Source organism: Geotrypetes seraphini, chromosome 7 (genome assembly GCF_902459505.1).
Source record: "Geotrypetes seraphini chromosome 7, aGeoSer1.1, whole genome shotgun sequence".
In the NCBI taxonomy this organism is placed as follows: Eukaryota; Metazoa; Chordata; class Amphibia; order Gymnophiona; family Dermophiidae; genus Geotrypetes; species Geotrypetes seraphini.
Window position 1 is genome coordinate 48,852,830 of NC_047090.1, and position 26,014 is coordinate 48,878,843.

The 26,014-nt window shown below is 42.6% G+C and overlaps 1 protein-coding gene across 7 annotated transcripts in view; it reads left to right on the forward strand.

The window, feature by feature from the left end:
• The window catches only part of BCL2L13 (BCL2 like 13), a 169,043-nt gene extending 147,260 nt beyond the window's left edge, over positions 1-21,783 (forward strand). For all 7 annotated transcript variants that reach the window (XM_033951700.1, XM_033951699.1, XM_033951698.1 and 4 more), the window contains one exon: positions 17,771-21,783. In XM_033951700.1, coding sequence (XP_033807591.1) covers positions 17,771-18,670 — 900 coding nt within the window. In that variant the 3' untranslated portion in view covers positions 18,671-21,783. The remainder of the gene's footprint in view (positions 1-17,770) is intronic.
• The last annotated feature ends 4,231 nt before the right edge of the window (positions 21,784-26,014 follow it).

Sequence of the window (26,014 nt, forward strand, 5' to 3'; positions counted from 1 at the left end):
ATAAAAAGGATGGAGTCGATCCAGAGGAAGGCTACTAAAATGGTATGTGGTCTTCATCATAAGGCATATGGGGACAGACTTAAAGATCTCAATCTGTATACTTTGGAGGAAAGGTGGGAGAGGGGAGATATGACAAGTTCAAGTTTAATTATTCTTAATGAATCGCCTATTTTAAATCACTAAGCGATGTACAAAGCCTTAATACATACAGATTGATACCTTAATACATACAAATTAAATATTAGTGACAATATAAAGTAAATTTTGTAAATAGTAAACATACTTAATTACATACGTATATTAAAATGTTAGTTAGGGTATAGAGACATACTTGAATTGTGAGGATAAATAGGAAAGAAATTACAATAATTGGATAGGAAAGGAAGAGTAATAACAAAGGAAAAAACAAGTAGGAAGGGGAAGTAAATTTATAGATAAATAAAAAAGCATAATAAAATATTAAAAATCATATGCATCTTTAAAAAAAAATGTTTTTAGTGTTTTTTTAAAAATGGATAAATCTTTTAATTCCCTAATGTGTTGCGGTAAGAGATTCCAAGACTGAGGGGCAATAACAGAGAACATGTCGTTACGCCTAGTTCCAATCACCTTCAACGAGGGGACCGACAGGAGGTTGGAAGAAGAAGAGCGAAGTGAACGAGTCGTGTTATAAGTGATTAACCATCTATTAATGAATTGTGGCTCATTGAAAGTGATGGTTTTAAAAACTAAAAGTAATAGTTTAAACGTAATACGGTGATTTACCGGTAACCAATGAGATCTGATAAGAAGGGGAGTAACATGATCGTATTTTTTTGCGTTGTAAATTAATTTCACAGCCGTATTCTGACAGAGACGTTTAAATACCTATGTAATGTAAATGCACATGAGTCGAGTCTCTTTCCTTTGAAAGGAAACTGCAATGAGAGGACATAGGATGAAGTTAAGAGGTGATAGGTTCCGGTGTAATCTAAGGAAATACTTTTTTACAGAAAGGGTGGTAGATGCATGGAACAGTCTACAGAAGAAGTGGTGGAGACAGAGACTGTGTCTGAATTCAAAAGGGCCTGGGATAGGCACGTGGGATCTCTCGGAGAGAGAAAGAGATAATGGTTACTGTGGATGGGCAGACTAGATGGGCCATTTAGCCTTTATCTGCCATCATGTGTCTGTTTCTATGAAATTGTTTATAAATTCTTTTTGTAAGACACTCTGAGAGGGGAGATATGACAGAGACGTTTAAATATCTATGTAATGTAAACTCGCATGAGTTGAATCTCTTTCATTTGAAAGGAAACTGCAATGAGAGGGCATAGGATGAAGTTAAGAGGTGATAGGCTCCAGAGTAATCTGAGAACATAAGAATAGCCTTACAGGGTCAGACCAATGGTCCATCAAGCCCAGTAGACTGTTCTCACAGTGGCCAATCCAGGTCACTAGTACGTGGCTAAAACCTAAGGAGTAGCAACATTCCATGCTACCGATCAGGGCAAGCAGTGGCTTCCCCCATGTCTTTCTCAATAACAGACTATGGACTTTTCCTCCAGGAACTTGTCCAAACCTTTCTTAAAACCAGCTACGGTATCCGCTCTTACCAGAGCAACGCGTTCCAGAGCTTAACTATTCTCTGAGATAAAAAATTTCCTCCTATTGCTTTTAAAAATATTTCCCTGTAACTTCGAGTGTCCCCTAGTCTTTGTAATTTTTGACGGGAGTGAAAAATTGATCCACTTGTACCCATTCTACTCCATTCAGGATTTTGTAGACTTCAATCATATCTCCCTTCAGCCTTCTCTTTTTTTTTTTTTTTCAAGTTGAAGAACCCTAACCGTTTCAGTCTTTCCTCATATAAGAAGAGTTCCATTCCCTTTACCATCTTGGTCGCTCTTCTTTGACCCTTTTCTAGTGCCACTATATCTTTCTTGAGATAAGGAGATCAGAATTGAACACAATACTCCAGATGAGGTCGCACCATGGAGCGATACAGGGGCATTATTATAATCTTAGTCTTGTTAACCATCCCTTTTTTAATATATCCTAGCATCCTGTTTGCATTTTTGGCCGCTGCTGTACATTGGGCGGAAGGTTTCATCGTTATTGTCTACGATGATACCCAGTAGAGAGTGACATGGTGGCTAACTGTGGGTAACCCGCCGAAACGGTGACAAAAAAAAAAGGTCACCATGAGTACGGGGACAAGGCCATTCACCGCCCCGTGGAGCGATGAAAGGTCTTGTCTCCGCAGTTGAACGAGCGTGCGGTCCAGCAGCCCCCTCTCTCCCACCAGCCAGCCGGCTGTGCATCTCCCTCCCTCCCTTTCCCTTACCTTCTCTTTGTGGTGATTTCTATAAGGCTATCTGTTGTATTGCAGCCGGAGCCTTGAAGTCATGTCACGTGTGGCTGCTGGAAAAGTCTCCTTTGATGCAACTTCCTGTTTCTGGTTGCATTGGAGGAGACTTTTCCAGCAGCCAACGCGATGCAATTTCAAGGCTCCAGCTGCAATACAACAGATAGCCTTATAGAAATAGCCACAAAGAGAAGATAAGGGGAAGAGAGGGAGGGAGATGCATGGCTGGCCGGTGGGAAGGAGCTGCTGGACCGTGCGTAGGGTGCTGGAGATGGGGGGATGGAGAGGAGAAGTCACTGAAGCAGCCTGAAGGGAACTGGGGAAGAGAGGGGAGAAGATGCTGGGAAATGGGGAAGAGAGAGTGGGGAGAAGACGCTGGAAGGGAAATGGGGAAGACAAGAGTAGGGAGAAAACAAAGATGCCATTATGGGGGGAGCGGAGGAAAGAAGATGGGTGCCAGATCAATTGGTGGGGGGGGGGGGGTGAAGGGAGAGGCACAGTAACTGAGCAAATGGAAGACGCTGAGAGAAGACACAGTGGATGGAAGGAATTGAATGAGAAGATGAGGAAAGCAAAAACCAGACAAAAAAGGTAGAGAAAAAATTTCTATTTATTTCCTTTTTTTTGCTTTAGGATAAAGTAGTAATTAGTTGTGTTGATAAAAATTTATAAACAAAGCCCTGCCAGCTGAACATCTCTTTCTTTAGTTCAGCAGCCAGACCTTTGATTTATAAGGAAGGAGTAAGCTAAATATTGCAGTAATGAAGCTTGTATAGATGCTATGGGGACAGGGCGGTGAAGGGGTTGGGGCAGTGACGGGGACAGAATTTTTCCCCGTGTCATTCTCTAATACCCAGATCCTTTTCTTGGGCGCTAATCCCCAAGGTGGACCCTTTCATCCGGTAACTGTGATTTGGGTTATTCTTCCCAATGTGCATCATCTGCCTGCAGATCTTAGAACATTGAAAACCAAATTTATAGCCCTCTTACTCTTTGACAATGATGTAGAAAAAAGATTAGTTCTGAGAATCCCTGAGTGTTTTACAAAAGAACTTATAAACAATGGAAATACTTTTTTTACAGAAAGGGAGCTAGATGCATGGAACACCTCCCAGAAGAGGTGGTGGAGACAGAGACTGTGTTTGAATTCAAAAGGGCCTGGGATAGGCATGTGGGATCTCTCAGAGAGAGAAAGAGATAATGGTTACTGCAGATGGGCCATTTGGCCTTCATCTGCCATCATGTTACTGTGTTTCTATGAAATTGTTATAAGTTCTTTTGTAAAACACTCTGAGATTCTCAGAACTAATCTTTTTTTCTACATCTGTCAAAGAGTAAGAGGGCTATAAATTTGCTTATCCAGTGTTTATCTTTAACCTTTTATTATATAAAATCAGAAGAGGATAGACTTCATAGTTTTATCTGATAATTAGAATAAGAAATCTTTATAAAACTCTTTCTTGTTCTTTGAGATTCCTAAGTCGCTATTAACTCTCATACATACTTTAAATAGGAGCTCTATTCATTAATTTGAAGAAAATCAGAACTAAGCCCCAAATATTTTATCCTGTTTTGATGTGCATGACACGAGTCCAGGAACTAAAAGTGCTTTAGGATATGGTGACTGCAACTCTTGACCATCTAACTGTCTTCTTAATCCCTCTGCTAGATTTTATACCTGATGCATCTCAAACTGAAAAGCTTTACAGGAGACTAGGATGAGTAGGATTTCTGAAAAATTGCCGTATCAAATTAAGCACCATATACAGTATGTATATGCATTAGGAGTTTGCAGCACTCATGGGTTGGGACTGTACCTATATAGCCCAAGGGGAATAACAATTTCTGGAACATGTTATGGTGAGTAGGGCGTGTGGGATGAATTCTATGGCCTGGATCCAAGCATGAAAAACAGTCCTTGCATGCCCAGATAAGTATTAAAAGCTTGAATTTCAGATATCTGTGTCTTATCAAACATGCTCCTCTTTTTAGAGTGTGTTTTTTTGATTCATTTATATATTTTTTCACACTCAGCACGTTTGGGGTGCACTTCATTTATTCACCTATACGGAGAGAGCCCGGGGATGTTTCACAGTTAACACTCTTCTGGGTGTAAGCCAGTGACAGCCTTTCCTCTGGGAATTCCCAGTAGGTGGCTGTGTGACTGAGGGCTCTCCCGTTCTCACAAAATTTGATTAAAGTTATCTGAGTCCTTCGTTTGTCTTTGTCTCTCTCCCCTTTTATCCATTTTTTTTACTCTTGGGGTTTGGGAGGTTTTTTCTTGTTTTGTGATTTTTCACCTCCCTTATATTAGGGTTTCATTTTTGTTCCTCTTTTTAGAGGAGCAAGCATGTTATAATCAGGTATATAGGAGGCAATTCTATAACTGAGTGTCTCCATTTTGTTTGCTTAATAACATGAGTAGTGAGCCTATTCTATAAGTCAGTGGGTTTCAAAGCTGTCCTAGGGGAACTCTAGCTGGTCAGGTTTTCAGGATATCAGGAATGAATATTCATGAGAGAGACTTGAATGAACCTCTTCCACTACATACAGATACAGATCTATACACTTATTCTGGGTATCCTGAAAACCTGGTTGGCTGGGGAACCACTGCTATAAGGACGCTTGGGCACACAAGTACCTTATAGAATACTAGTATAAACCTGGCCTCAAAAAATCCTAAGTGTAGGCACAAACATTTAACTTGTATCATTGTTTTCACCTAAATGCAACAGGAATGCTTGCAACTTGCAGTATTCTGTAAGTTTCTTGCTTAAATGTTGGCCTTGCCTATGCACAACTCATGCTCCTCTAACGGTTATGCACTGTGCTATATGAGTACATTATTACAGAACAGCTTTGAGGTCTAATGCTGCTGTCTGTTCATGTGATGTCAGTATTCTATAAATTTACCCATACAATTGGCGCATACATTTAAGCAATCTCTTATGGAATGAGAGGGATAATGTGTGCTTTTTTTAGGGGGGACAGCAGAGAAGACCAGTTCTATTTGTTATGGGAGTTGAGAGAAGATGGTCTTTCAAGGACCATTAAATATAAGGTAACCAGGGATATTGGCTCAGTTTGAAGCTGTCATATTTATTTAATAGAAACTTGCTATTAATCAAAAGTGTTTAGTTTTAGCTAGAGGATTTTAAAATATTGAAATTCAAGGGTCATTTGAGAAAATAATAGTTAAAAAAAATAAAGCAGGCATTGACCCTGTGAGCCTTGCATTGAAAAGCACTGCTCTACAGCCACAAGAGGAGAATACATATAAATACAGGTCACTCCTCAGCCCATGTTATATTTGAGCTCATAAACTCATACAGGTAAAGCATATTTCTCAATGACCTGGTAATACCTTTCAAAAAGGAAGGACAGTATCACCATAAAGGAACACCTTGGCAGGGTACACCAAACACTATCTTAAAAGTTCAGAGAGAGCAGGATATGGTAAAATTATTACCATGAAGAGAACAACAAAAAGAGGCACTAGAGATGTTGCATCCAACGATTGGATCAAAGTCTTTTATTGAAGATAAACCACTAAAATGTGTAAAAACAAACAAAGTCCCAACTAGGAACCCAGTTTCGGCGACCATGTTGCCACCTTCAGGGGTTGCTATCAATTGTGTCGGCGTCTCTGCTGCACAAATGAGGCACCTGATTGAGAACAGGGAAGGCTGATTGTCATGAATATAAATTTTGGTGGGAAAGTTTGTTAGAAATCAGTACTATGCCCAAACAGAAGGCACAGCAATGGGCTCCCCCCTCTCCCCGGTGGTAGCCAACATATTCATGGAGTCTCTTGCAACAACCCTACTAGAAAGTGTAAAGTTCAGACCTAAATTTTGGATCAGCTGTGTGGACGATACTTTCATCATCTGGCCCCATGGACAGGAGAAACTGTGAATTTCTAGACTATCTAAACAATGACCACCCCAACATAAAATTCACCATGAAGACCGAGACCAATGGATGCCTTCCCTTTCTGGATGTATTGATCAGAAAGCGGTCAGATGGAACCCTGGGACACACGGTATACAGGAAACCCACCCATACCAACCTTTTTCTGCTTGCAGTCTCATCACCACCCATCCACAAAAAGAGGGGTTCTATACACATTTGTGAATAGAGCTCTAAGAGTTTGTGACCCAGGAAGCTTTCAGAAAGAAAAGGACACTTTCCATGACACTTTTCATTCTAATGGCTACAGCAGAAGGGCTATCTCCCTAGCCCTAAAATTTATGGACAAACCGACCCAGAAAACCATCAACGCCCAACAACTACTAGAGGACAATACTGCATCAGAGCAAAAAATGGTAGTGCTTCCTTATGTCCAAGGAGTAACAAATCGCATAGGGAAACTACTACAGAAACTTGCATCCGCACTTGCACATGTGAAAGACCGACTGCCTCTGCTCCAAACACCTGGTGTAAATGAAACCCCATGCAGTTGTGGCTAATCTTGCATTGGTGAGACTGGACGTACTATGGAGGAAAGGCTGAAAGAGCACAAGAGACACCACAAGCTATGAAACACAGAAAAATCAGCTGTAGCCCTCCATAGCAGGGAAACTGGTCATACAATTAGATTTGAAAACATAGATGTCCTGGAGAAAGAAGACCGCTGGTGGCTTAGAAGAATTAGAGGCAATAGAAATTGAAAGACACCCAGGTAACTTTAATGCAGATAAAGGGCTTTCCATAAACAAAGCATGGCAACCTCTCATCCAAAAGAAACTTAGTACAAAAAGGACTGGGGCTAAGGCAGCCTTCTTCCTCCATCTCAAAAGTCCCAGCCTCTTTTCTTGCCAAAAATTCAAATTTCTTGATCCACAGACTGCCCTGTTCTCAATCTTGTCCATGAACCCACTATATCTATCTATCAAATTTGAGCTGCTTTCCTATTTATATTTTGTTCCTGTACATTCCATTGAGGCCTTATGGGTACAATTCAGAAACATGAAGGTGGAGAAGAATTTCCTGATAAGCTCAAGCCTGCCTTGAAACATCATCCTACTGCTTATTTACAAGAGAAACATATAGGAAAAAGTGGAGATCTTACCAATCCTGTTGCCAGGATTTGTAAAAATAGTTAATGAAAAATCACTGTGATATATGCAAGTACCACAGGAATGGAGAGACATCCGTTAAAGGAACTGATAAATACCAGTGTAAAGACCTCTTCGTTCTTGTGATTTGACATACCTATATGCTGCCCACTGATCCCAACATTAAACATTATAAGATTGTAATTTGGTGGTCTGCCTGGATTTGCCCCCAGAAGATGTAATGCCATTTATAAACATTTGGCAGCTCATTTCTTACTTACACAGGGGCAAATCTAGGAGGATGGTAAAATGTTATCTTTAATTAATGGATGAATATAATCTCACAAAGAGATACTTTTTAATATAGACAAATTAGAGATTTCATATTGTGAGGGGCCAGTAGCAAACTATGCATAAAAGAAACATCTGTGGAAAGGATCCTAAGAACAGGTAGTGGAAGAAGTGGCATACTAAGACTCTTTTCAAGCACTTTTGCTCCAGAAATCTCAAATATTACACTATATAACAATGGAAAACTGATTTAGGGAATATTTTATTCCATTCTTTGGATATCAATACCTCTTAAGTGTTTATAGCTAGTAATGTGGTTGAAAATAGACAGAAGATCTTGTACATTTATTTATTGGGATTTATTAATTGCTTTTGTGAAGAGATTCATTCAAGAAGGTGTACAGTAGGTATAATTCAATACAAAACTTACAATTTTGTTTACAAAATAACAGTAGTAAAAAGACCAAATATATACATAAATACAATGAATGAGGTAAAGTTAAAATCAGTAAATTGAAACTTAATAGGACTACAGTGCTCCCCCATGAATTCGCGGTCCGCAATTCGAAGTCCCGGTCATTCGCGGTATTTTCTAACCATGAATGACTGGGCAGGAGAGGGCAGCGAAGCGCCGGCGAGTGAAGGAAATCGCTCATGGTATGCTCCGACTGCCTCTTCCTGTACTAAAGTTGGGCCTCACCAATCAGGAGCTGCATCCCCACAAAGTTCCGAATAAAAATGTACATACCTGTCTCTGGAACTTCAGCACCTGCTATAGGAGAGCCTAGTAGAGCTGCACGGAGGTCTCTTAAGTAGCCTGGCGGGTGGGCTAGTGAACCATAGAGAAGAGGATGAAGGCTCATAAGCCACTCTAACCACTACGTTAATAGTGGAAAATGTGAGCCCACCAAAAACCCTACTGTACTGCCATATAGGTGGCACCTGCAACCAATTAACACGGAGGATCCAAACAAGATTTGTGATATAAATGGAAAATTAGATCACATCAACCAATGGTTGAAGCTAAATATGTTAGCCCTTAATGTTGACAAGTCCCAGATTATTCTTTTTCCCTGGAATGAAGATATGAATCTACAAGAACCAATTAAGATTGACAATATATCCCTACAACAAGTCACAAGCATAAAACTTCAAGCTGTTCTTTCGATATATTTCGATATATTAAGGGGAAACAACCTGCAAAGGAAGTGGTGGGGCCATTGGATGACCATTGAATAAAGGGAGTGCTAAAGGAGGACAAAGCCATCACCGACAAACTGAACACATTTTTTTGCGTCTGTATTTACCGAAGAGGATATACACAACATACCAGAAGCCGACAGGCTATACGCAGGAAACGAAGATGGGAAACTGACAGGGTTGACAGTCAGTCTAAAGAGTTATGCAGGCAGATTGATAGGCTTAAAAACAATAAATCCCCGGAACTGGTTGGCATCCATCCGAGGGTAATCAAAGAACTGAAAGGGGCTACAGCTGAACTGCTTCAACTAATAGCCAACAGAGTTGGAGTTCATGTATTTCTATATAGGACTTGCTTGCTTTGGGATAAACTGAAAGGAGCAGCAGATACCTCTAGTAAAGAAGGAGGGATTCAAAAGCTGGAGTAGATTCCTTCTGCACAGCTTGCGAGCATGTGGATATTACCTATCCATCCAGAATGACACATCTATCTACTAGAAAAGATATTAGCAAGATAAGAACCTAATCTCTTTTTATAGTTAATATTAGAATGTGTTAATTTTACACTGGACTATATATGTGCTTTTATTTATTTATGACATTCTATAGTACCTTTAACTGTAGACAATCAGAGTAAGATGGTATAAGAACATAAGAATTGCCGCTGCTGGGTCAGACCAGTGGTCCATCGTGCGCCACAGTCCGCTAACCCAGTGGCCCTTAGGTCAAAGACCAGTGCCCTATTTGAGTCTAGCCTTACCTGTGTACATTCTGGTTCAGCAGGAACTTATCTAACCTTTTCTTGAATCCCTGGAGGGTGCTTTCCCCTATAACAGCTTCTAAAACGGTCATAAAGTAAGAGAACTACAATTTATATAATAGGACAGTAAGTATACATTCCAAAGTATAAAAGGGAGAGACAGATTGAGGTAATACCCAAAAACCAAGAGACCATCATGTCATTCAGGGAACACCTGGTTAAATAGCTATGTTTTAATGTTTATTTTATTTCAATTTCTAGCCTGTCCAACCCCAAAGCTGAGAACGGGTTACATCAGGACATTCACAATGCAGACATTATCCAAAAGTGGGGACATGACAGGTCTTAGGGAAGTGGGTATGACGGGAGAAAATTGTTGAAATTTCACAGAGACTAAGTTTGAGATTACAGAAAGGGGAAGGTAGTCTAACAGTCTGTTTAGATGAAAAAAAAATGGTCTTTGCTGCTTGTTGCAGTTCAGCTGAAAAGTATGGCCTTCACTGCTTTCCGGAATGGCAGATTTACCTTTTTTAAGTTGATGTTCGATTCGAATATATGGAGGAAGTGAATTCCAGAATGCTGGAGAAGTGAAGAACGCAGAATGTCTTGTGGATTCCAGGCGAGCAAGATGAGAGATTAGTAATACCATGGTTGATTATTGAATAGAGGTCGCGAGGAGGAGTATAAGATACAATCGAAAGTGAGAGAGAATTTAATTTGTTCTTCTATAGAAAGCTAATGGTACTTTTTAGTAAAGTTGTTATATGAGTGAATCTGTTAACCCTACATACTAATCTAATTGCAGTTTTGTAACGTCTGAAGTTTCTTGATAAGTCCTTTTGGAAATACCATATCTATGTATTCAATAGTCATTGTGTCATTTGGTTCTAACACACACAGTAATGAATAGCTTTTAAGCAGCAGATGCTCTATTGTAGTGCCTTCTTTCTTAAAATGGGGGGGGGGGTACCTATTAGAGGTGTAGTCCTGTCATAATTTAATATGCGTATCATAGAACTTAATCTGACCAAGCATGAATCAAAGGCCTGAAGCCATTAATGTGGATTTTCTCTTGAGTTGTTCATTGCACTTTGTCAGCCAAGAATAAGATTATGACTCTAATTATAGAAAAGAATGGGCAGTGTCTCGGCTAGTAAGCAGCCTGGATGATTCAAGACAACCACTGAGAAGGAGAGTTCTATCCTATTTTGGATGATCTGAAGCTGATGTAGCAGATTTTTACTTAGTAGGCAGGTTTCTTTCAACAAATACCTTTTGCCCAGTGCCTATCCATGGTGCTATCTTGTCTTCAAGGAAATAGCTAATAAGATTTCTAGTATGACACACTCCACTCCTGAACCATTGGGTAGTCAGTCCTTTCTTGTGAGATCTCTTGTAGGAAGCTTCATTTGCATATTTTTTTTTTTGTTCCTTCTCTTACCTCTGGGTTGTCCTTCAACTTCTCAATTGTCTTCCTACAAGTGAGACAGAAGGAGCTTGTCTTTTCCGCTCGTTTATTTTTGCTATATTCAAGTCTTTGTGGGACAGCTCTGGCTGCGGGAGAATGCAGACCATGAGGGCTAGAGTCTGCTTCCAAGGGGCAGGCTGCTCTGAAGTACACCCACATGGACTAATAGTTCGAGGGCTCAGGGACTGTTCCCTTGGGAGCAATACTCGCCCCAGGTTTGTCTGCAGTGGGCTTGAGCACAGGCTGCGTGGATCCAGGCTCCATGGTGGTTTTTCAGGATTGGGGCTGCCTGCATTCTTCCCCTGTGTGGCATGCGCGAAGTAAATAGAAACATAGAAAGGTGACGGCAGAAAAGGGCTACAGCCCATCAAGTCTGCCCACTCTACTGACCCACCCCATTAAGTCTGAGTGCTGCTCGACCCACGTAGGGATCCCACGTGGATGTCCCATTTATTCTTAAAGTCGAGCACGCTTGTGGCCTTGATTACCTGCGTCGGAAGTTTGTTCCAGTGATCTACCACTCTTTCTGTGAAGAAATACTTCCTGATGTCACCTCTAAATTTCCCTCCCCTGAGTTTGAGCGGGTGCCCCCTTGTGACCGAGGGTCCCTTGGGAAGGAATATATCGTTTTCTACCTCGACACGACCTGTGACGTACTTAAAAGTCTCAATCATGTCACCCCTTTCCCTGCGCTCCTCTAGAGAGTACAGCTGCAATTTGCCCAGTCTTTCCTCGTATGAGAGACCCTTGAGTCCAGAGACCTTCCTAGTGGCCATTCGCTGGACCGACTCAGCTCGAAGCACATCTTTACGGTAATGTGGCCTCCAGAATTGCACACAGTACTCTAGATGAGGTCTCACCATGGTTCTATACAGTGGCATTATGACTTCAGGTTTGCGGCTGACGAAGCTTCTATTGATACATCCCATCATTTGCCTCGCCTTGGATGAGGCCTTCTCCACTTGTTTGGCAGCCTTCATGTCTGCACTGATGATCACTCCCAAGTCCCGTTCCTCTGAAGTCCTAGCTAGTGTTTCTCCATTCAAGGTGTATGTTCTGCATGGATTTCTGCTGCCGAGATGCATGACCTTACACTTCTTAGCGTTGAAGCCCAGCTGCCATGTCGTGGACCATTTTTCCAACTTGATCAGATCCTGCGTCATACCATCCGTGGGATTGCTTCCACCCACTATATTACACAGTTTGGCGTCGTCGGCGAACAGCGCTACTTTACCCTGAAGCCCTCGGGTCAAGTCCCTTATGAATATGTTAAAAAGGGATGGTCCCAGGACTGAGCCCTGAGGCACACCGCTAGTCACCTCCGATGTCTCAGAGAGGGTGTCATTGACCACCACTTTCTGAAGTCTTCCACTCAGCCAATCGTTGACCCACGCCGTTAGTTTCTCACCTAACCCCATCGATTTCATCTTGTTTAATAGTCTACGGTGTGGGACACTGTCAAAAGCTTTACTGAAATCCAAGTATACTATGTCCAGAGACTTTCCCGAGTCCAGCTTTCCTGTCACCCAATCAAAGAAGCTGATGAGATTGGACTGGCATGACCTGCCCCTAGTGAATCCATGTTGACAGGGATCCCTCAGATTCCCCTCATCCAATATTGTGTCTAATTTCTCTTTAAGTAGAGTTTCCATGAGTTTACACACTATTGATGTGAGACTTACTGGTCTGTAATTTGTGGCCTCCGCTCTGCAACCCTTTTTGTGCAGAGGAACCACGTTGGCAGTTTTCCAGTCCAGGGGGACTCTCCCCGTATTTAGGGAGAGATTGAAGAGTATTGCTAATGGTTCCGCCAAAACATCGCATAGCTCTCTGAGCACTCTTGGGTGCAGATTGTCCGGTCCCATGGCTTTGTTCACCTTGAGTCTTGACAGTTCTTTGTAAACATCAGCTGGTGTGAACTCAAACTTCTGAAATGGGTCTTCCATGCTTTGCTTTGCTGCTAGCCGAGGCCCGTGCCCTGGTGCTTCGCAGGTAAAGACTGAACAGAAGTAATCATTCAGTAGTTTGGCTTTATCGGAGTCTGTTTCTACATAATTCCCGTCTGGTGTTCTAAGGCGTACTATCCCGTTTGCGTTCTTTTTCCTGTCGCTAATGTATCTGAAGAAGGATTTGTCCCCTTTCTTGATGTTCTTTGCTAGAGTTTCTTCCATACGAATTTTGGCCTCCCTGACTGCTGTTTTGACCGCTGCAGACTTTTTCCTGTATTCAATGTTTGCTTCTTTTCCCCCCGTGCGTTTGTATGAGAGAAATGCTCTTTTCTTCTCCTTGACGAGGCACGATACCTCATCTGTGAACCATTGGGGTTTCTTTTTTCTTTGTTGTTTGGTTACCGATTTTATGTAGCGGATAGTTGCCTCATGAAGGATCGATTTCAAGGTTGACCACATAGCCTCCACATTAGTAGTTACTTCTTGAACCTGCAGCGGAGGGGGGTGAGCTCTCCAGCCAATGGGTCTGGCCCGAGAGGCAGTCAGAAGACACAAGCAGTCTGGGTTCCAAGCTTATAAAGGCAGAGATCTTTCTGTAAGCTCTCTGCAGCTTCTACTCTTGCAGCTCCCAGCACACAGCATGGCACAGACTAACAGCCTGATAAACCAAATTTGGGGGGAGGGGTGTTTTTAGAATTGGTTTTTCTTTAGTTCTGGGTTTAGAGACAGGTTCCCCCACCTCTAAAATCAACAGGTTTTTTTTTCTTTTAAGTGTAGCTTCCCCAGGCTGTTTTTGCCATAAAAATCACTGCTGCGGTAGCCATCTTGGATTTCCTGATTTGAATTTAAAAGCCTCAGTCTGCCTCAAAACACCTTGTTTTCACTTAAAAACAGGTGGGATGTATTTCCCAGGTCAGGCTACGTCAGATACATGCCCCATTTGTAGTAGATGGCAGTCCGAGGAACATCTGTGTTCCACTGCATGTGAGGAGGGGGTGGGAGTCTCTGGCTTAGCACCCTCTGGTCCTTCAGGGGGTATTAGTGCCCAGTCATCCTGAGGATCAGGGAAAAAGTCCAAAGTTGAGCTGGGGAGCAGCACAAGTGCATCCCCAGAGAAGCGCAGCCACCTTAAGGGAGGAAAAGCCCAAGGAAGCACTAAGAAACATAGAAATAGACGGCAGATAAGGGCCACGGCCCATCTAGTCTGCCCACCCTAATGTCCCTCCCCTACCTTTGCCCTGTGAATAGATCCCATGTGCCGATCCCATTTGGCCTTAAAATCAGGCACGCTGCTGGCCTCAATCACCTGTAGTGGAAGACTATTCCAGCGATCAACCACCCTTTCAGTGAAAAAGAATTTCCTGGTGTCACCTCGTAGTTTCCCGCCCCTGATTTTCCACGGATGCCCTCTTGTTGTCGTGGGACCCTTGGAAAAAGAAGATATCTTCCTCCGCCTCGATGCGGCCCGTAAGATACTTGAATGTCTCGATCATGTCCCCCCTCTCTAAGCAGCCTCTGCAGGGATTTCCCCCTGAATTTAGGCCTATATTATTAAACAGGGCCACAAGGATCCCTCTGGAATTGCGGTCCAGTTCATGCTGGGGGTTCTCCCTCCAAGAGCACCACTCCCCCCAACAGCAGTGTCATGCACAGGTTGGGGATGCAGGGTCAAATTACAATTTGGATGATAATGGCTCCATTATCATGCTTTTACTCTCCCAGTCCGGGTCTTCTGTGGCAGGTGATACTCCTGAATCCCTGGGAGGTTAACACCCAGATTTGGGGGAGGCTCCAGATCTTGGTGAGGACACCACGGTGCACTGACTGTTTAAACCTTCAGTGCTTATGGGGATGATCACCAAATCCCTCCAAGAATTGGAATTAGAGGCTTCTCAGTCTTCTGCTACGCAGTGATCACTTATGAGCAACACCAAGGCACAGACCTCTTGCTTTCCTTCACATCAGGACATTACAAAAATACTTACAGATCATTGGGAGGTTCCGGAGGGGCCCCTTGGCTCTAGCCGATGTATGCCGCATCTATCCAGCTTTTTGCTCTCCTAATGTTTAAAGCGTGAAGAACATGATGTGAGAACACAAAGTGAAAGATAAAAAGCCCAATCTTAGTATTGTAAAAAGAGATTTAGGTATGTAGTATATTGATAACGGTGTCTCAGTTGGCTGCAAATTTGGATATCGGCTATGGATCTGCATTTGCCATAATGCATGATGACTTAGATACAGGAAAGTCTGTGCACGATGGGTTTCCAAACAGCTTACTGATCTGCACAAGCAACAATGTGTGGAGGTTGTGACCCAGTTCCTGAGATGGTATGAAGATTGATTGATTTATTACAAAATTTATATACCACATACAACTATGCGGTTTCCTTACGATTATCACATATAACATAGACATATCTAAATAACATCATTAATCGGCCCTATTATAAACAGGGATAGAGCACAAATTCAATCAATTCAGAGATACAAGCAAGCTTAAATCATACATTGCTGTCAAAAAAAATTCTAAAAGGCGATTATCAACTGAAATATACCTTAGCATAAGAAGGCATTGGTAAATAATTGAGTTGTCAGCATTTTCTTAAAATTCATCCTCTCCCATACAAAACCGCAGGATACCAGGCAAGGCATTCCATAGTTCTACGCCAGCCACAGATATCACTGATGCTCCGATCCTAGCATGCATAGTCGACATGTTACCCTCCAAACTTAATTTCATCCCGTTTGCATCTCTAAGCTCTCTTCTCGGTTTATAGATCTCAAAGAATTCTTGTAAGATCTTTGAGGAAGCATGATTCAATGCCTGATGTATAATCACAAATCTTAAACTGCATTCTTTGTTGCATAGAGAGAATTGACGCCGACGATGAGACAGATGCATCATTGCAACCCAGAAAACAAAAGGCAAAACATGATGAATTAAAAGAAGCTGTGCTCACCTGGCTTCAGGAGCAGCCCAAAAACTTGCGTTGTCTCAAATGGGGACTATGTAGAAAAATTATATGTTCAGTTGTTCACGGGTACTTCTATTAAAGCTGTTGAAAGTATTTTGCCTTTACTTTTTGACTTTTCATCATATATTGTCTGCCTGTTTTTTTCACCCAGTTACAGTGGAACCTTGGCTTGTGAGCATAATTCGTTCCAGAAGCATGCTCTTAAACCAAAGTGCTTGTATATCAAAGTGAGTTTCCCCATAGGAAGTAAGGGAAACTCACTTGATTCATTCTCCCCCCTGCCACCGGCGCTGCTCGCTTCCACCCCCCCACCCCCTGCGAATTGGCATCACCCGCGAATGCCTCCTCCGAGAATCAGCATCAGCCCCCCACCCTTGAACGCCCCCCCCAAAGAACTGGCATTGCCCGCCAAACCCAAACTCTTACCCCGATTTGGCACCGGCACGCAACACCAACCCACAGGACGTGCCGGTGCATGGAGATCCTGCCTCTTGCTGCTGGGCTGGGCCTTGAGCATCTGCGCATGCTCAAGGCCTTCTGGCTCCCACTTTCTCGGAGCGGGAGCCAGAAGGCCCAGCCCAGCAGCAAGATCTCCATGCACCGGCACGTCCTGTGGGTTGGTGCTGCGTGCCGGTGCCAAATCAGGGTAAGAGTTTGTGTTTGGGCGGGTGGGCAATGCCGGTTCTCGGGGGGTGGGGGGGGCTCGCAAATCGAGTCAACACTCGGTTTGCAAAACACTTGCAAACTGCGTTACTCGCAAACCGAGGTTTGCCTGTACTTCTATTAAAGCTGCTGAATGTATTTTGCCTTTCCTTTTTGACTTTCCCTTGTATATTGTCTGCCTGGTTTTTTTCACCCATTTTCGATTGAATGCAGCCTGTAGCTAAGGAGTCCTGTCAACAAGGACTTGCTATCCTGCTTGTCTTCAGAGAAAGCCAAGTTAGTTACTTGTAGCAGATTTTTTCCAAGCACAGCAGAATACAAGTTCTCTTAGGCCCCTCTTTCCTCCCTCCCCCCCCCGGCTTTAGAAATTGTGTTCTACTCTAAGTGGCAGTGGCAGGTGGGAACAGTAATGTAAGCCAGACCTATCATTTTGGGTGAGCCCAGAGTTAAGATGTGTTGTCCTTCCAATCCCCCCCCACCCTTCTGCATCTCTCTCCCTTCTCTTCTGCCCCTATCTGCAACCTGGCAACTCTCCCAAGTCCCATCTTCCCCACCCTACCAGAAAGGAAACAGGAATGATATCAATGAGGGTGGGATGCCGGGCCAATGTATTGTTGCTACAGCTAGGGAATGTTCAGGGAAAGTGAGGTTGGGGAGAGTTGCCAGACCAGGGGCAGAGAGGGGGGGTCTCATTAACCACTAGACAGGGTGGGCCTAGACCCTGGATGGGAAGTGGTATGCATGATTAGCTTCTGAATTCATTGAAACTGGAAAAGCTTTCTTGTGGTGGTGTCCCATTAGTGATGTCACCCATCAGTAAAGGCTTGCATTCTGCTTATCTATAGAACATTTTCCTTCTTTGAGATTCAGCTTTTTGAACAATCTAAATTGACATTCTCCTTGTAAAGTATGAATGCAAATTTCCATTTGTACATGCTGATAGGTTCAGGTTGCTATGTTATAGTGTTGAGAAATAACAGTATTGTGTCTGAATCTGTTGGTGGTTTTGAGTACTATAGTGGTGTTGACCATCTTCTTTCCTTTCTCTCTTCTCCAGGGTACAGTCTTTGGTCTGGATTTAGAAGAGAATGATGATCAGGAGCTCATTGCTGAAGACAGCAATGATATCTACATTTTAACAAGTAACAATTCGGGACAAATAAGCCCCCCAGATTCGAAAGTAACTACCTTTTGGCAGTCAGAAAGCTTGGCAGTAACTACCTCTTGGCAGCCAGAAAGTTTGCCAGCCTCTTTGTCAACAAGCCAAAGCTGGCAAACAGAGAGCTTGCCAGTATCCATTGGACCAGAATCTTGGCAACAAGTAGCAATGGATCCAGAAGAGATCAAGAGCTTGGACAGCAATGGAGGTGGGGAGGAAAAAAGTGAGAACAACTCTTCCAATTCTGACATTGTGCATGTGGAGAAAGAAGAGATAGTAGGTGTGGTTGAAGAAACAGGAACTGCTGTAGAGAGAGTACCAATTGAGGCTGTCATAGAGGAAATGCCAAGGGCCACTGATGCTGTAGTCTCTGCAGTATCTGCCCCACTTCCACAACTGCAGCCTATAGTGGTTGTTACGGAGACAGAAGAAAAAGAAGAGAAAGTATATGTTGCACCCTCACTTATAGAACATGAAAGAGAGAAGAAAAGTGATAAGGCAATTGAAGTGGAGTTTCCTATAGAGGGTGAACCCTTGCAAAAAGTTACCAGCCATGAGGAAAAGAGAGCACTGAAGTCTCAACCAATCTTATCTGCTATGGAAGAGAAAACAGAGGTGGGGATGGAGAGAAGCACCAAGGCTTCACCAAGCCCTTCAAAAGACAGTAATGTAGTGGACCCCTCACACAATAAGAAACCAATCCTAAAGTCAGAAAGAAAATCTGTGCTGCTGTTTGGTGGGGCAGCTGCCTTTGCCATACTTGCTATAGCAGCACTGTTGGCATTGAGGAAGAAGTAAAGAATCTCTTGCAAAGGGAAGATTGAAAAATTCACATCAGATTAGGTTAACGGAAGTTGAGCTGCTGACTAGACACTTGCAAAGCTTTAAGGATGACAAATGGTTGGGCTATTACATTAGGATAAGTCCTTGGACAATCACAAATTCAGGGGAATTCTGGGAGGAAGGAAGAGACTTTTTGCTTAGAAAACAGTGTTATTTTGAAATATAACTTTGGTTGGTAATTGCTAAAGAAAATGCTTTTGGGGATGAAGATTTGTATATTAACCTATATGCAAAAGTACTTAGTGATTAGGGAAGTGTAGGTGGCAGGTTAGTAATTCAAAAAGCTGCTTGGCTATTTTATTCTGTTTTTTTCCCTTGTAAAGACCCACAGTGGGATTTTTATGTTTCAGTTGTCTTCCTTCAAGACTAACCATCCCTATGCTTGTCCTTTAAAACACTGCTGCCCTCGCTCCCTTTCTCACCTTATGAGGATGCAGGTTCCTTAGCATCAGTATATACCTAAATCTCTTTTTACAGTACTAAGATTGGGCTTTTTATCTTTCACGTTTTGTGTTCTCACATCATGTTAGTAGGTATGTGGATGTTTTTCAGGTGAGAATACACATTTTCTTTAGATGCTGTTCTTTTCTTCCAGCACATACATGCTCATGTCTGCACACTCCCCTTTTGTTGCTAACAAGGGAAAGTAGCCTTTGTGTTGTGTGATATAAATATTATTTTGTTTATAATTGACTGCCAGGGCTGTAGATATCAATAATGAAATGTATGGCTACAAAATAGTTGCAGGGTCAGAAATAGTCAGTACATCAATGGCTTCAGTTAGAATAAGACTCCTTAATTTTTGCAATAGTTGCTGCCCCCCTCCCCCCCACACACACACAAATTGCTTCACTCTGTAGCTCATGTACTTTTCTTTTTTGTGTGTCCAAACCCAAACTTTTTCTGACTTTTCTTACTGCAAAACACTTTAGTGGATTTTATAGAAAACTCATGAATGTTGGAAACTTTGCAACTCTTCCTAGTTACTAGGAGAAACATTTGTGGGTACCAGGTGAGCTTGTAGACATCTTCAGTGTATCCAGGTGTTTAAATGCCACAAGCATTGAGAATGAATATGCCTTGAGCACACAGAGCAAATAGCAAGATGCACAAGCACTCTACTGAAAACCCAAAATACAAGTTTTGTTTTGCTTTTTATAGATGGTGCAGAAATATAAAATTTTAAATTTTTTGCAATCTTAATGGTTGTTTTAATTGTGTTCTTTAGATTCATATGTATATAATAATCATTGGGTTGTCCCTGAAAGGAACACTGGAGTACATGTCATTATATTTCATAAACAAGCTTTTCTGGTGGTGCACCCCATTTAAAAATTGAATTTAAGCATATTTGGGATAGGTTTCCCAAGTTGTTTAAAACCTTGTGGAATTCTCCATAATGGATGTCATAGAAATGAAAGTTTTGTTATGGGGAACTGTTGAAGCTGTTCACTTCAAGATAACTTATTACATAGGGTAACTTACCCCCTCTTCTACAAAACCGCACTAGCAGTTTTTAGCATAGAGAGCCGCGCTGAATAGTTTGCGCTGCTCCCGACACTCATTGAGTTCCTATGAGCGTTGGAAGCAGCATGGGCCATTCAGCACGGCTCTCTGCATTAAAAACCGCTAGTGTGGTTTCGTAGAAGAGGGGGGTTAGTTCTTCAGGCTTGCTTAATGTAAAAGTTAACATTTCTTTGAGAGCTACCAGAAAATTGAACTGATGGCTTGTTATTCCACTGTCCTTATGCTTTCACCCAAGATATTTTATACTGTTACAACCACCTCACCAGAGTTCCTGCCAGTATAACTGTTGCAAGTTGGAGAGTAGAACTGTTGTAGAAATTCAGAACTATTGTCAGACCCCCTTGCCCTGTCTCCTTAGTGTACAAGTTATAAAGTGGTGGAGTTTCACTTAAAAAAAATTTCACATGCAAACATGGGTATTTCAAAATCAAATCCACGCAAAACCTGAGCCAGCTTGCCCCCTTTCAATATATTTAAGGTATGGGAACTTTTACTTGTGTGAGGTGGGTAGTTTTCAAAAGGGCCCTTCTCAAAGGACAAACATTTACCCATGGAAACTCCCTTTTGAAAGCATCTGATTCACTTTTGATAATAGGAGTCCTAATACTGCTACTAGATTCCTCATGTATTGAGATGACAGATTATATATACAGTACTAGGTTTGTAGACCAGGGATTTCCTGATTAACAAGTGGTTATCCTGCTGTTCAGTGTTAAAGAATTAAACAAACTGATGTTTTGAATTAGTTGTTAAATGAGTTTATCTGAGTTTGGGAAGATTTAGACATATTTATGTACCAGTTACCACTTTTGTCAATGCAAATCTTTGGGTCACTAATTAAAATTAGTTATGTGGTTGGTGAGGTTGACTACATAATGGCCTTTTAAAAGGGGAGTGTGGCTTGAGGTGGGCCAAGGAAAGCATTGAAAATTCTGTTCAGTAGCAATATTCAGCTTAGAACGGAAACTTTATTTATGCCTTCAAATCTGAATGCATGAATGCCAAGTTTAAATTTAAATGGATTTCTTAGTAAAGTTATACATGGATTTTTAGCACTGCCACTTATGCAGATTTTCAAGTGATAAATATATAACTTTAATTGTATTTCTGATCCAATTAAAGTTATATGATTGGCCAGTTGCTGAAAGTCTACCTCCTTAGCTCATAATAGTGTTCCTTATTGAAAGAGAAGTTTTTTCACATCTCATATGTGTTGGATAATGTTTTGGGTAATTCACTAGGTATTCATAGACTTCTATGGTCTCAATGATGCACTTTATCTCTGCACTTAAATGCATACTGTATGCTTCAGAAGTGTTTTCTTTGCCTAACATAGCCATCCAATATACTCCTTGAATCTGCATCCTTAATTTTTGTACTTTAGCACAAAGGTATAGCATTTTCTTCTGTATTTCAGATGTTTAAATCTGCTGTTGCATCTAGCAGATGTAAATCAAGATAACAGATTGCTATTTATGGATGAACAAAAATAACAATTATACACTAATTTGTTTAATTTATTAAACTGAAAATGAGCAACATGCAGTGTTCCAAACTATGATTTCAGTGTTAACATGTTCCTTTTTTGTAATCCATACATTTTGTAGGTTATTTTATAAAGACATTTATATTTAGTTTAACATTTATATACCACGTGTAGCCTAAGTGGTTTACATTCAGGTTTTCCCCTATCTGTCCCTTTGGGGGTCACTCACACTTTATCTAATGTACCTGGGGCAATGGGGCATTAAGTGACTTCCAGAGTCACAAGGAGTAGCTTTGGAGTTGAACCCGTGGAGGGGCATAATAAAAAAAAACATCTAAGTCCCCTTTTGGTCTAAGGCCTTAAACATTGAAAGTAGAAGCAGGGAAAATGTCCATTATCAAAAAAAACATCCAAAAGGAGGGTTTTTTTTTTATTTTTTAAATAATGGCCTGCCTCTACGTTCACCTGCTTAAACGCCCAGACCACCACTACGTCTAAACTTATACCATATAATCAACCTAAAAAAAGCCTGCCCCAAATGTCCAAAACAAGGGCTTTTAGGCGAAGGAGGAGCCAGTCCTTCGCCTAAAAGCTGGATTCTGTAACCGGTGTCTGTCAAAAACAACACGGGTTACATAATCCACCCCCCCCTAAAACGATCTGGGCAGGACGGAGCCCAAGCCCTCCTGCCCTGCGGCACCCCGACTCCCCGATTACGTTTGTGGCAGGAGGGAGCCCAAGCCCTCCTGCCCTGCGGCACCCCGACTCCATGTGCCTAAATTTCCTGACCACAGGAGAAGCCTAAGGCTCCTGGGCCTATTCTGGTTGGTCCAGGCGCCTCAGGCCCCACCTGTAGGCGGGGTTTGAGCCGCCTGTGCCATTTCCGGCCCCATTCCTGGATTAGCTGGCCTGCCGGACAGGCGGGCTTTGCACCCGTCCATCGATTACAAGGTGCGGGGGGTAGGATTGGGGGTGGGGGTGTCGTGAGGTCGGCGGAGGGGGGGGGGCATCGAGGGCCTGGGATCCCTTCTGCCCGTATTTTAGTTGGGGATGGAGGTTAGAGGGTGTCCCTGGGCCAGGAGGGTTTGGGCTCCCTCCTGGCCCCATCGGACTCAGCAGGGGAGGGGTTGAGGATTGCGGGGCAGGAGGGCTTGGGCTCCCTCCTGCCCCGAACGTAATTGAGGAGTCGGGGGTGCCACGGGGCAGGAGGGCTTGGGCTCCCTCTTACCCTGATCGTTGTTGGGGGGGAAGGGTGGATTGCGACAGGGGAGATGAGCCATCTCTCCTGCCGCGATCATTGCTGTAGGGGGGTAGGCAGATTGCTGGGGCCGCTGAGCTGATCGCAGCAGCCATGATCAGCTCAGCAGCCCCTTTTCGGCACTTCTACCTGTTTTGACTTGGTCTAAGTCAAAACGTATATGTGCCGACTAGGCAACCTGCCTAAAGTTTTGGTTATACCTGCTGCACGCCTAGGTCTAGGTCAGCCCACCTCACGCCCATGGCCCGCCCTTTCCCCTCCTCTAAAAACGCCTCTTTTCTTTCTGTGCGTTTAGAGGCAGGGGAAAGGCCTAAGCTGGTTTTACATACATCTAAATCCAGCTTTGATTATGGGTACTTGGACGATCAGGCTTTTTGATCGTCCAAGTACCCATTTAGGCCACTATTTAGAATTTTTTTTTTTTTTTTTAATTATGAGCCCCATAACCTCAGGGTGCTGAGGCTGTAGTTCTAACCACACACTCCCCTTATATATAAAATTTGACTATGCATTTACCTTGATAATATCTTTTCCTGTAGATAGGAATGGTATGCTGAACCTTAGGATTACCAATGCGTGCTCGTGAGCATTCTGCAGAAGATGTCAATCACAGCTTTTCAGCTTCTCCTCCTGTCTCTGCTGCCCTTTTCAGTTCATTCCAAAACTGATGACAGCCCTGTAGAAAAAGACAGGAAAAAGAGGGGTACAAGGAACTTCCCAAAACCAAGTGTCTGATCTCAGATAAATGTAAAACAATCGCTGCATGAACAGTAATGCAAGTAGAACATTAAGAGGGGCATAATCATAAAAAAGTCTAAGTCCCCTTTTGGCCTAGGCCCTAAACGCTGAAAGTAGAAGCAGAGAAAATGTTCATTCTCAAAAAAAATGTCCAAAATGAAGGGGGGGGGTGGGGTTGAGAATAGCCTACCTCTATGTTCAGCTGTTTAAATGCCCAGACCACCACTACATCTACACTAAGACACATTACTATCCAGCCTCCTGTCACTGCTGTCGGGGCCCAGCCCAGATCTCTCTTCCCTGGGTTTAAAGCGGACCTGCACTGCAGGGAACGGTGTCAGAGAGCAGGAGAGTCCGGCGAGCAGGGAAGGGAGATCAGGCACCAGCCCGACACACCAGCCTTGCCCAACACCTCTCCAGCCCTGATCTCTCCTGCTATAGGCCTTAATGAATAGTGCAGGAGGGAAATTTGGTTGCAAAGGGCTCGCAAACCAATCGGTACATGATCGGTTTGCTTAGTGAATCTAGTCCTGTGTTTCGCCTGTCGGCATCTTCAGGAGCTGTGATTAAAAAGTCTCAACTCCCCGTAATAAATTCCTAAAACACACAAACTCCTTCCCTTTAATCCCCCCCCTACATATGCTTAAACCTCCCACCCACTACTAAAATCTTTAAAAGCCACTGTTCCTACTGTCAAACTCAGCATGAAACTGAACAGAAACACAGGGTTCATGATGTCACTCTCTAATTTTCTTTCCTAAATACTGTTACCAATTCAATCTGACAACCAACAGCTGACACCTAAACCTGTCCAGTTCAACTCTTACAAATTATTCCATTCAACCTCTTTATTGAGGCCGAGTGGCTCAGTTGTCTTCCAGTGATAGATTAAGTGTTCTTTTCTTAACAGGATTTCTGATACATTGCCACCCCTATCTATATGGATCACAACTAGAGAATGACACGGTGACAAAATTCATCACCGTTCCCGTCCCCGCGGAAAACCATCTTCATGTCATTCTTTAAGGAGAGAGGAAAGAATCAGAATATAATTGGGCACAACCACTGACCCACAAGCTTTGCTTTGAAGAATGCTGGTGTAGAAGGATCGAGGTTGAAATAGACACTAGAAAATGACATGGGATTATTTCCCGCGGTTATCCGTGGGGACGGGAACGGTGATGAATTATGTCACGGTGTCATTCTCTAATCACAACTACAAAACAGATCTCCTCAACTTTGTGCACGTGCTGTTTTCAGTGAGTTACTAGTGGTGTATCTTCTTTGCCCAAACGCAAATTGCTAAGATGTTGAGCAATTCACAATTGTATTTTTCGTCTGGTTTGCCCCAAGTACCAATTACTGCATGGACATTGTATGCCATATACCACCTGACTGGTTTCGCAGTCCGTGTAAGATCTCAATCAAAATTCCTTATTACTACCTGGTACTTTTACTCTATCTGTTACCAGGGCATAAGTGCAATATACACATCCGTTACATTGAAAATGACCACTCTGGTGCCTGTTAGCTCCTCCCCCCGAACCTGAATTTGACAACAGTTCACTCAAATTTCTCCCCCCCGGGTATAGAGCAATTGCACCATCTGGAGGTGAAGATGGAGCATGGGCCAAAACCATCAGATTAATTTCCTAACATCAGCTGATGCCCATCATTAACATTAGACTGCGTGAGTAACCACTGTCGGTCTGCATGAGCAGCTCTTTGATTTTGCCTGGTCCCTTCTTGCTGATGAGAGCTAACAGGCGTTTTGTTATACAGCTCCATCAGGGCAATGGACTCCTTCGTTTGGTGATTCTATTACTTGCTCATAATGGCAAAGCTGAAGAGCCTTAGCCTTTGTGAGTGAGTAATGTTTGCTTAGCATTGCACTTGCAACATACGGGGATCTGAGGCTCTTTTCCTCCTTTAATCAAGATTAGATTGATTTTGAGACAATAAATGCTGCCCTTTTATCATATTTCAAAGCTGATTTACAGATTTAAATCGACAAAAGAGGAGTATTGCTAGTAAATAGTGGGGTTCCCCATAGGTCTGTGTTGGGATTGCTGCTTTGTAACATATTTATCAATGATCTACAGATAGGAATAACTAGTGAGATAATTAAATTTGCTGATGACACAAGGTTATTCAAAGTTGTTAAAATCACAAGAGGACCTTGTGAGACTAGAAGACTGGGCATCAAAATGGCAGATGATATTTAATGTGAGCAATTGCAAAGTGATGTATGTGGGAAAGAGGAACCAGAGCTATAGCTACATGATACTGG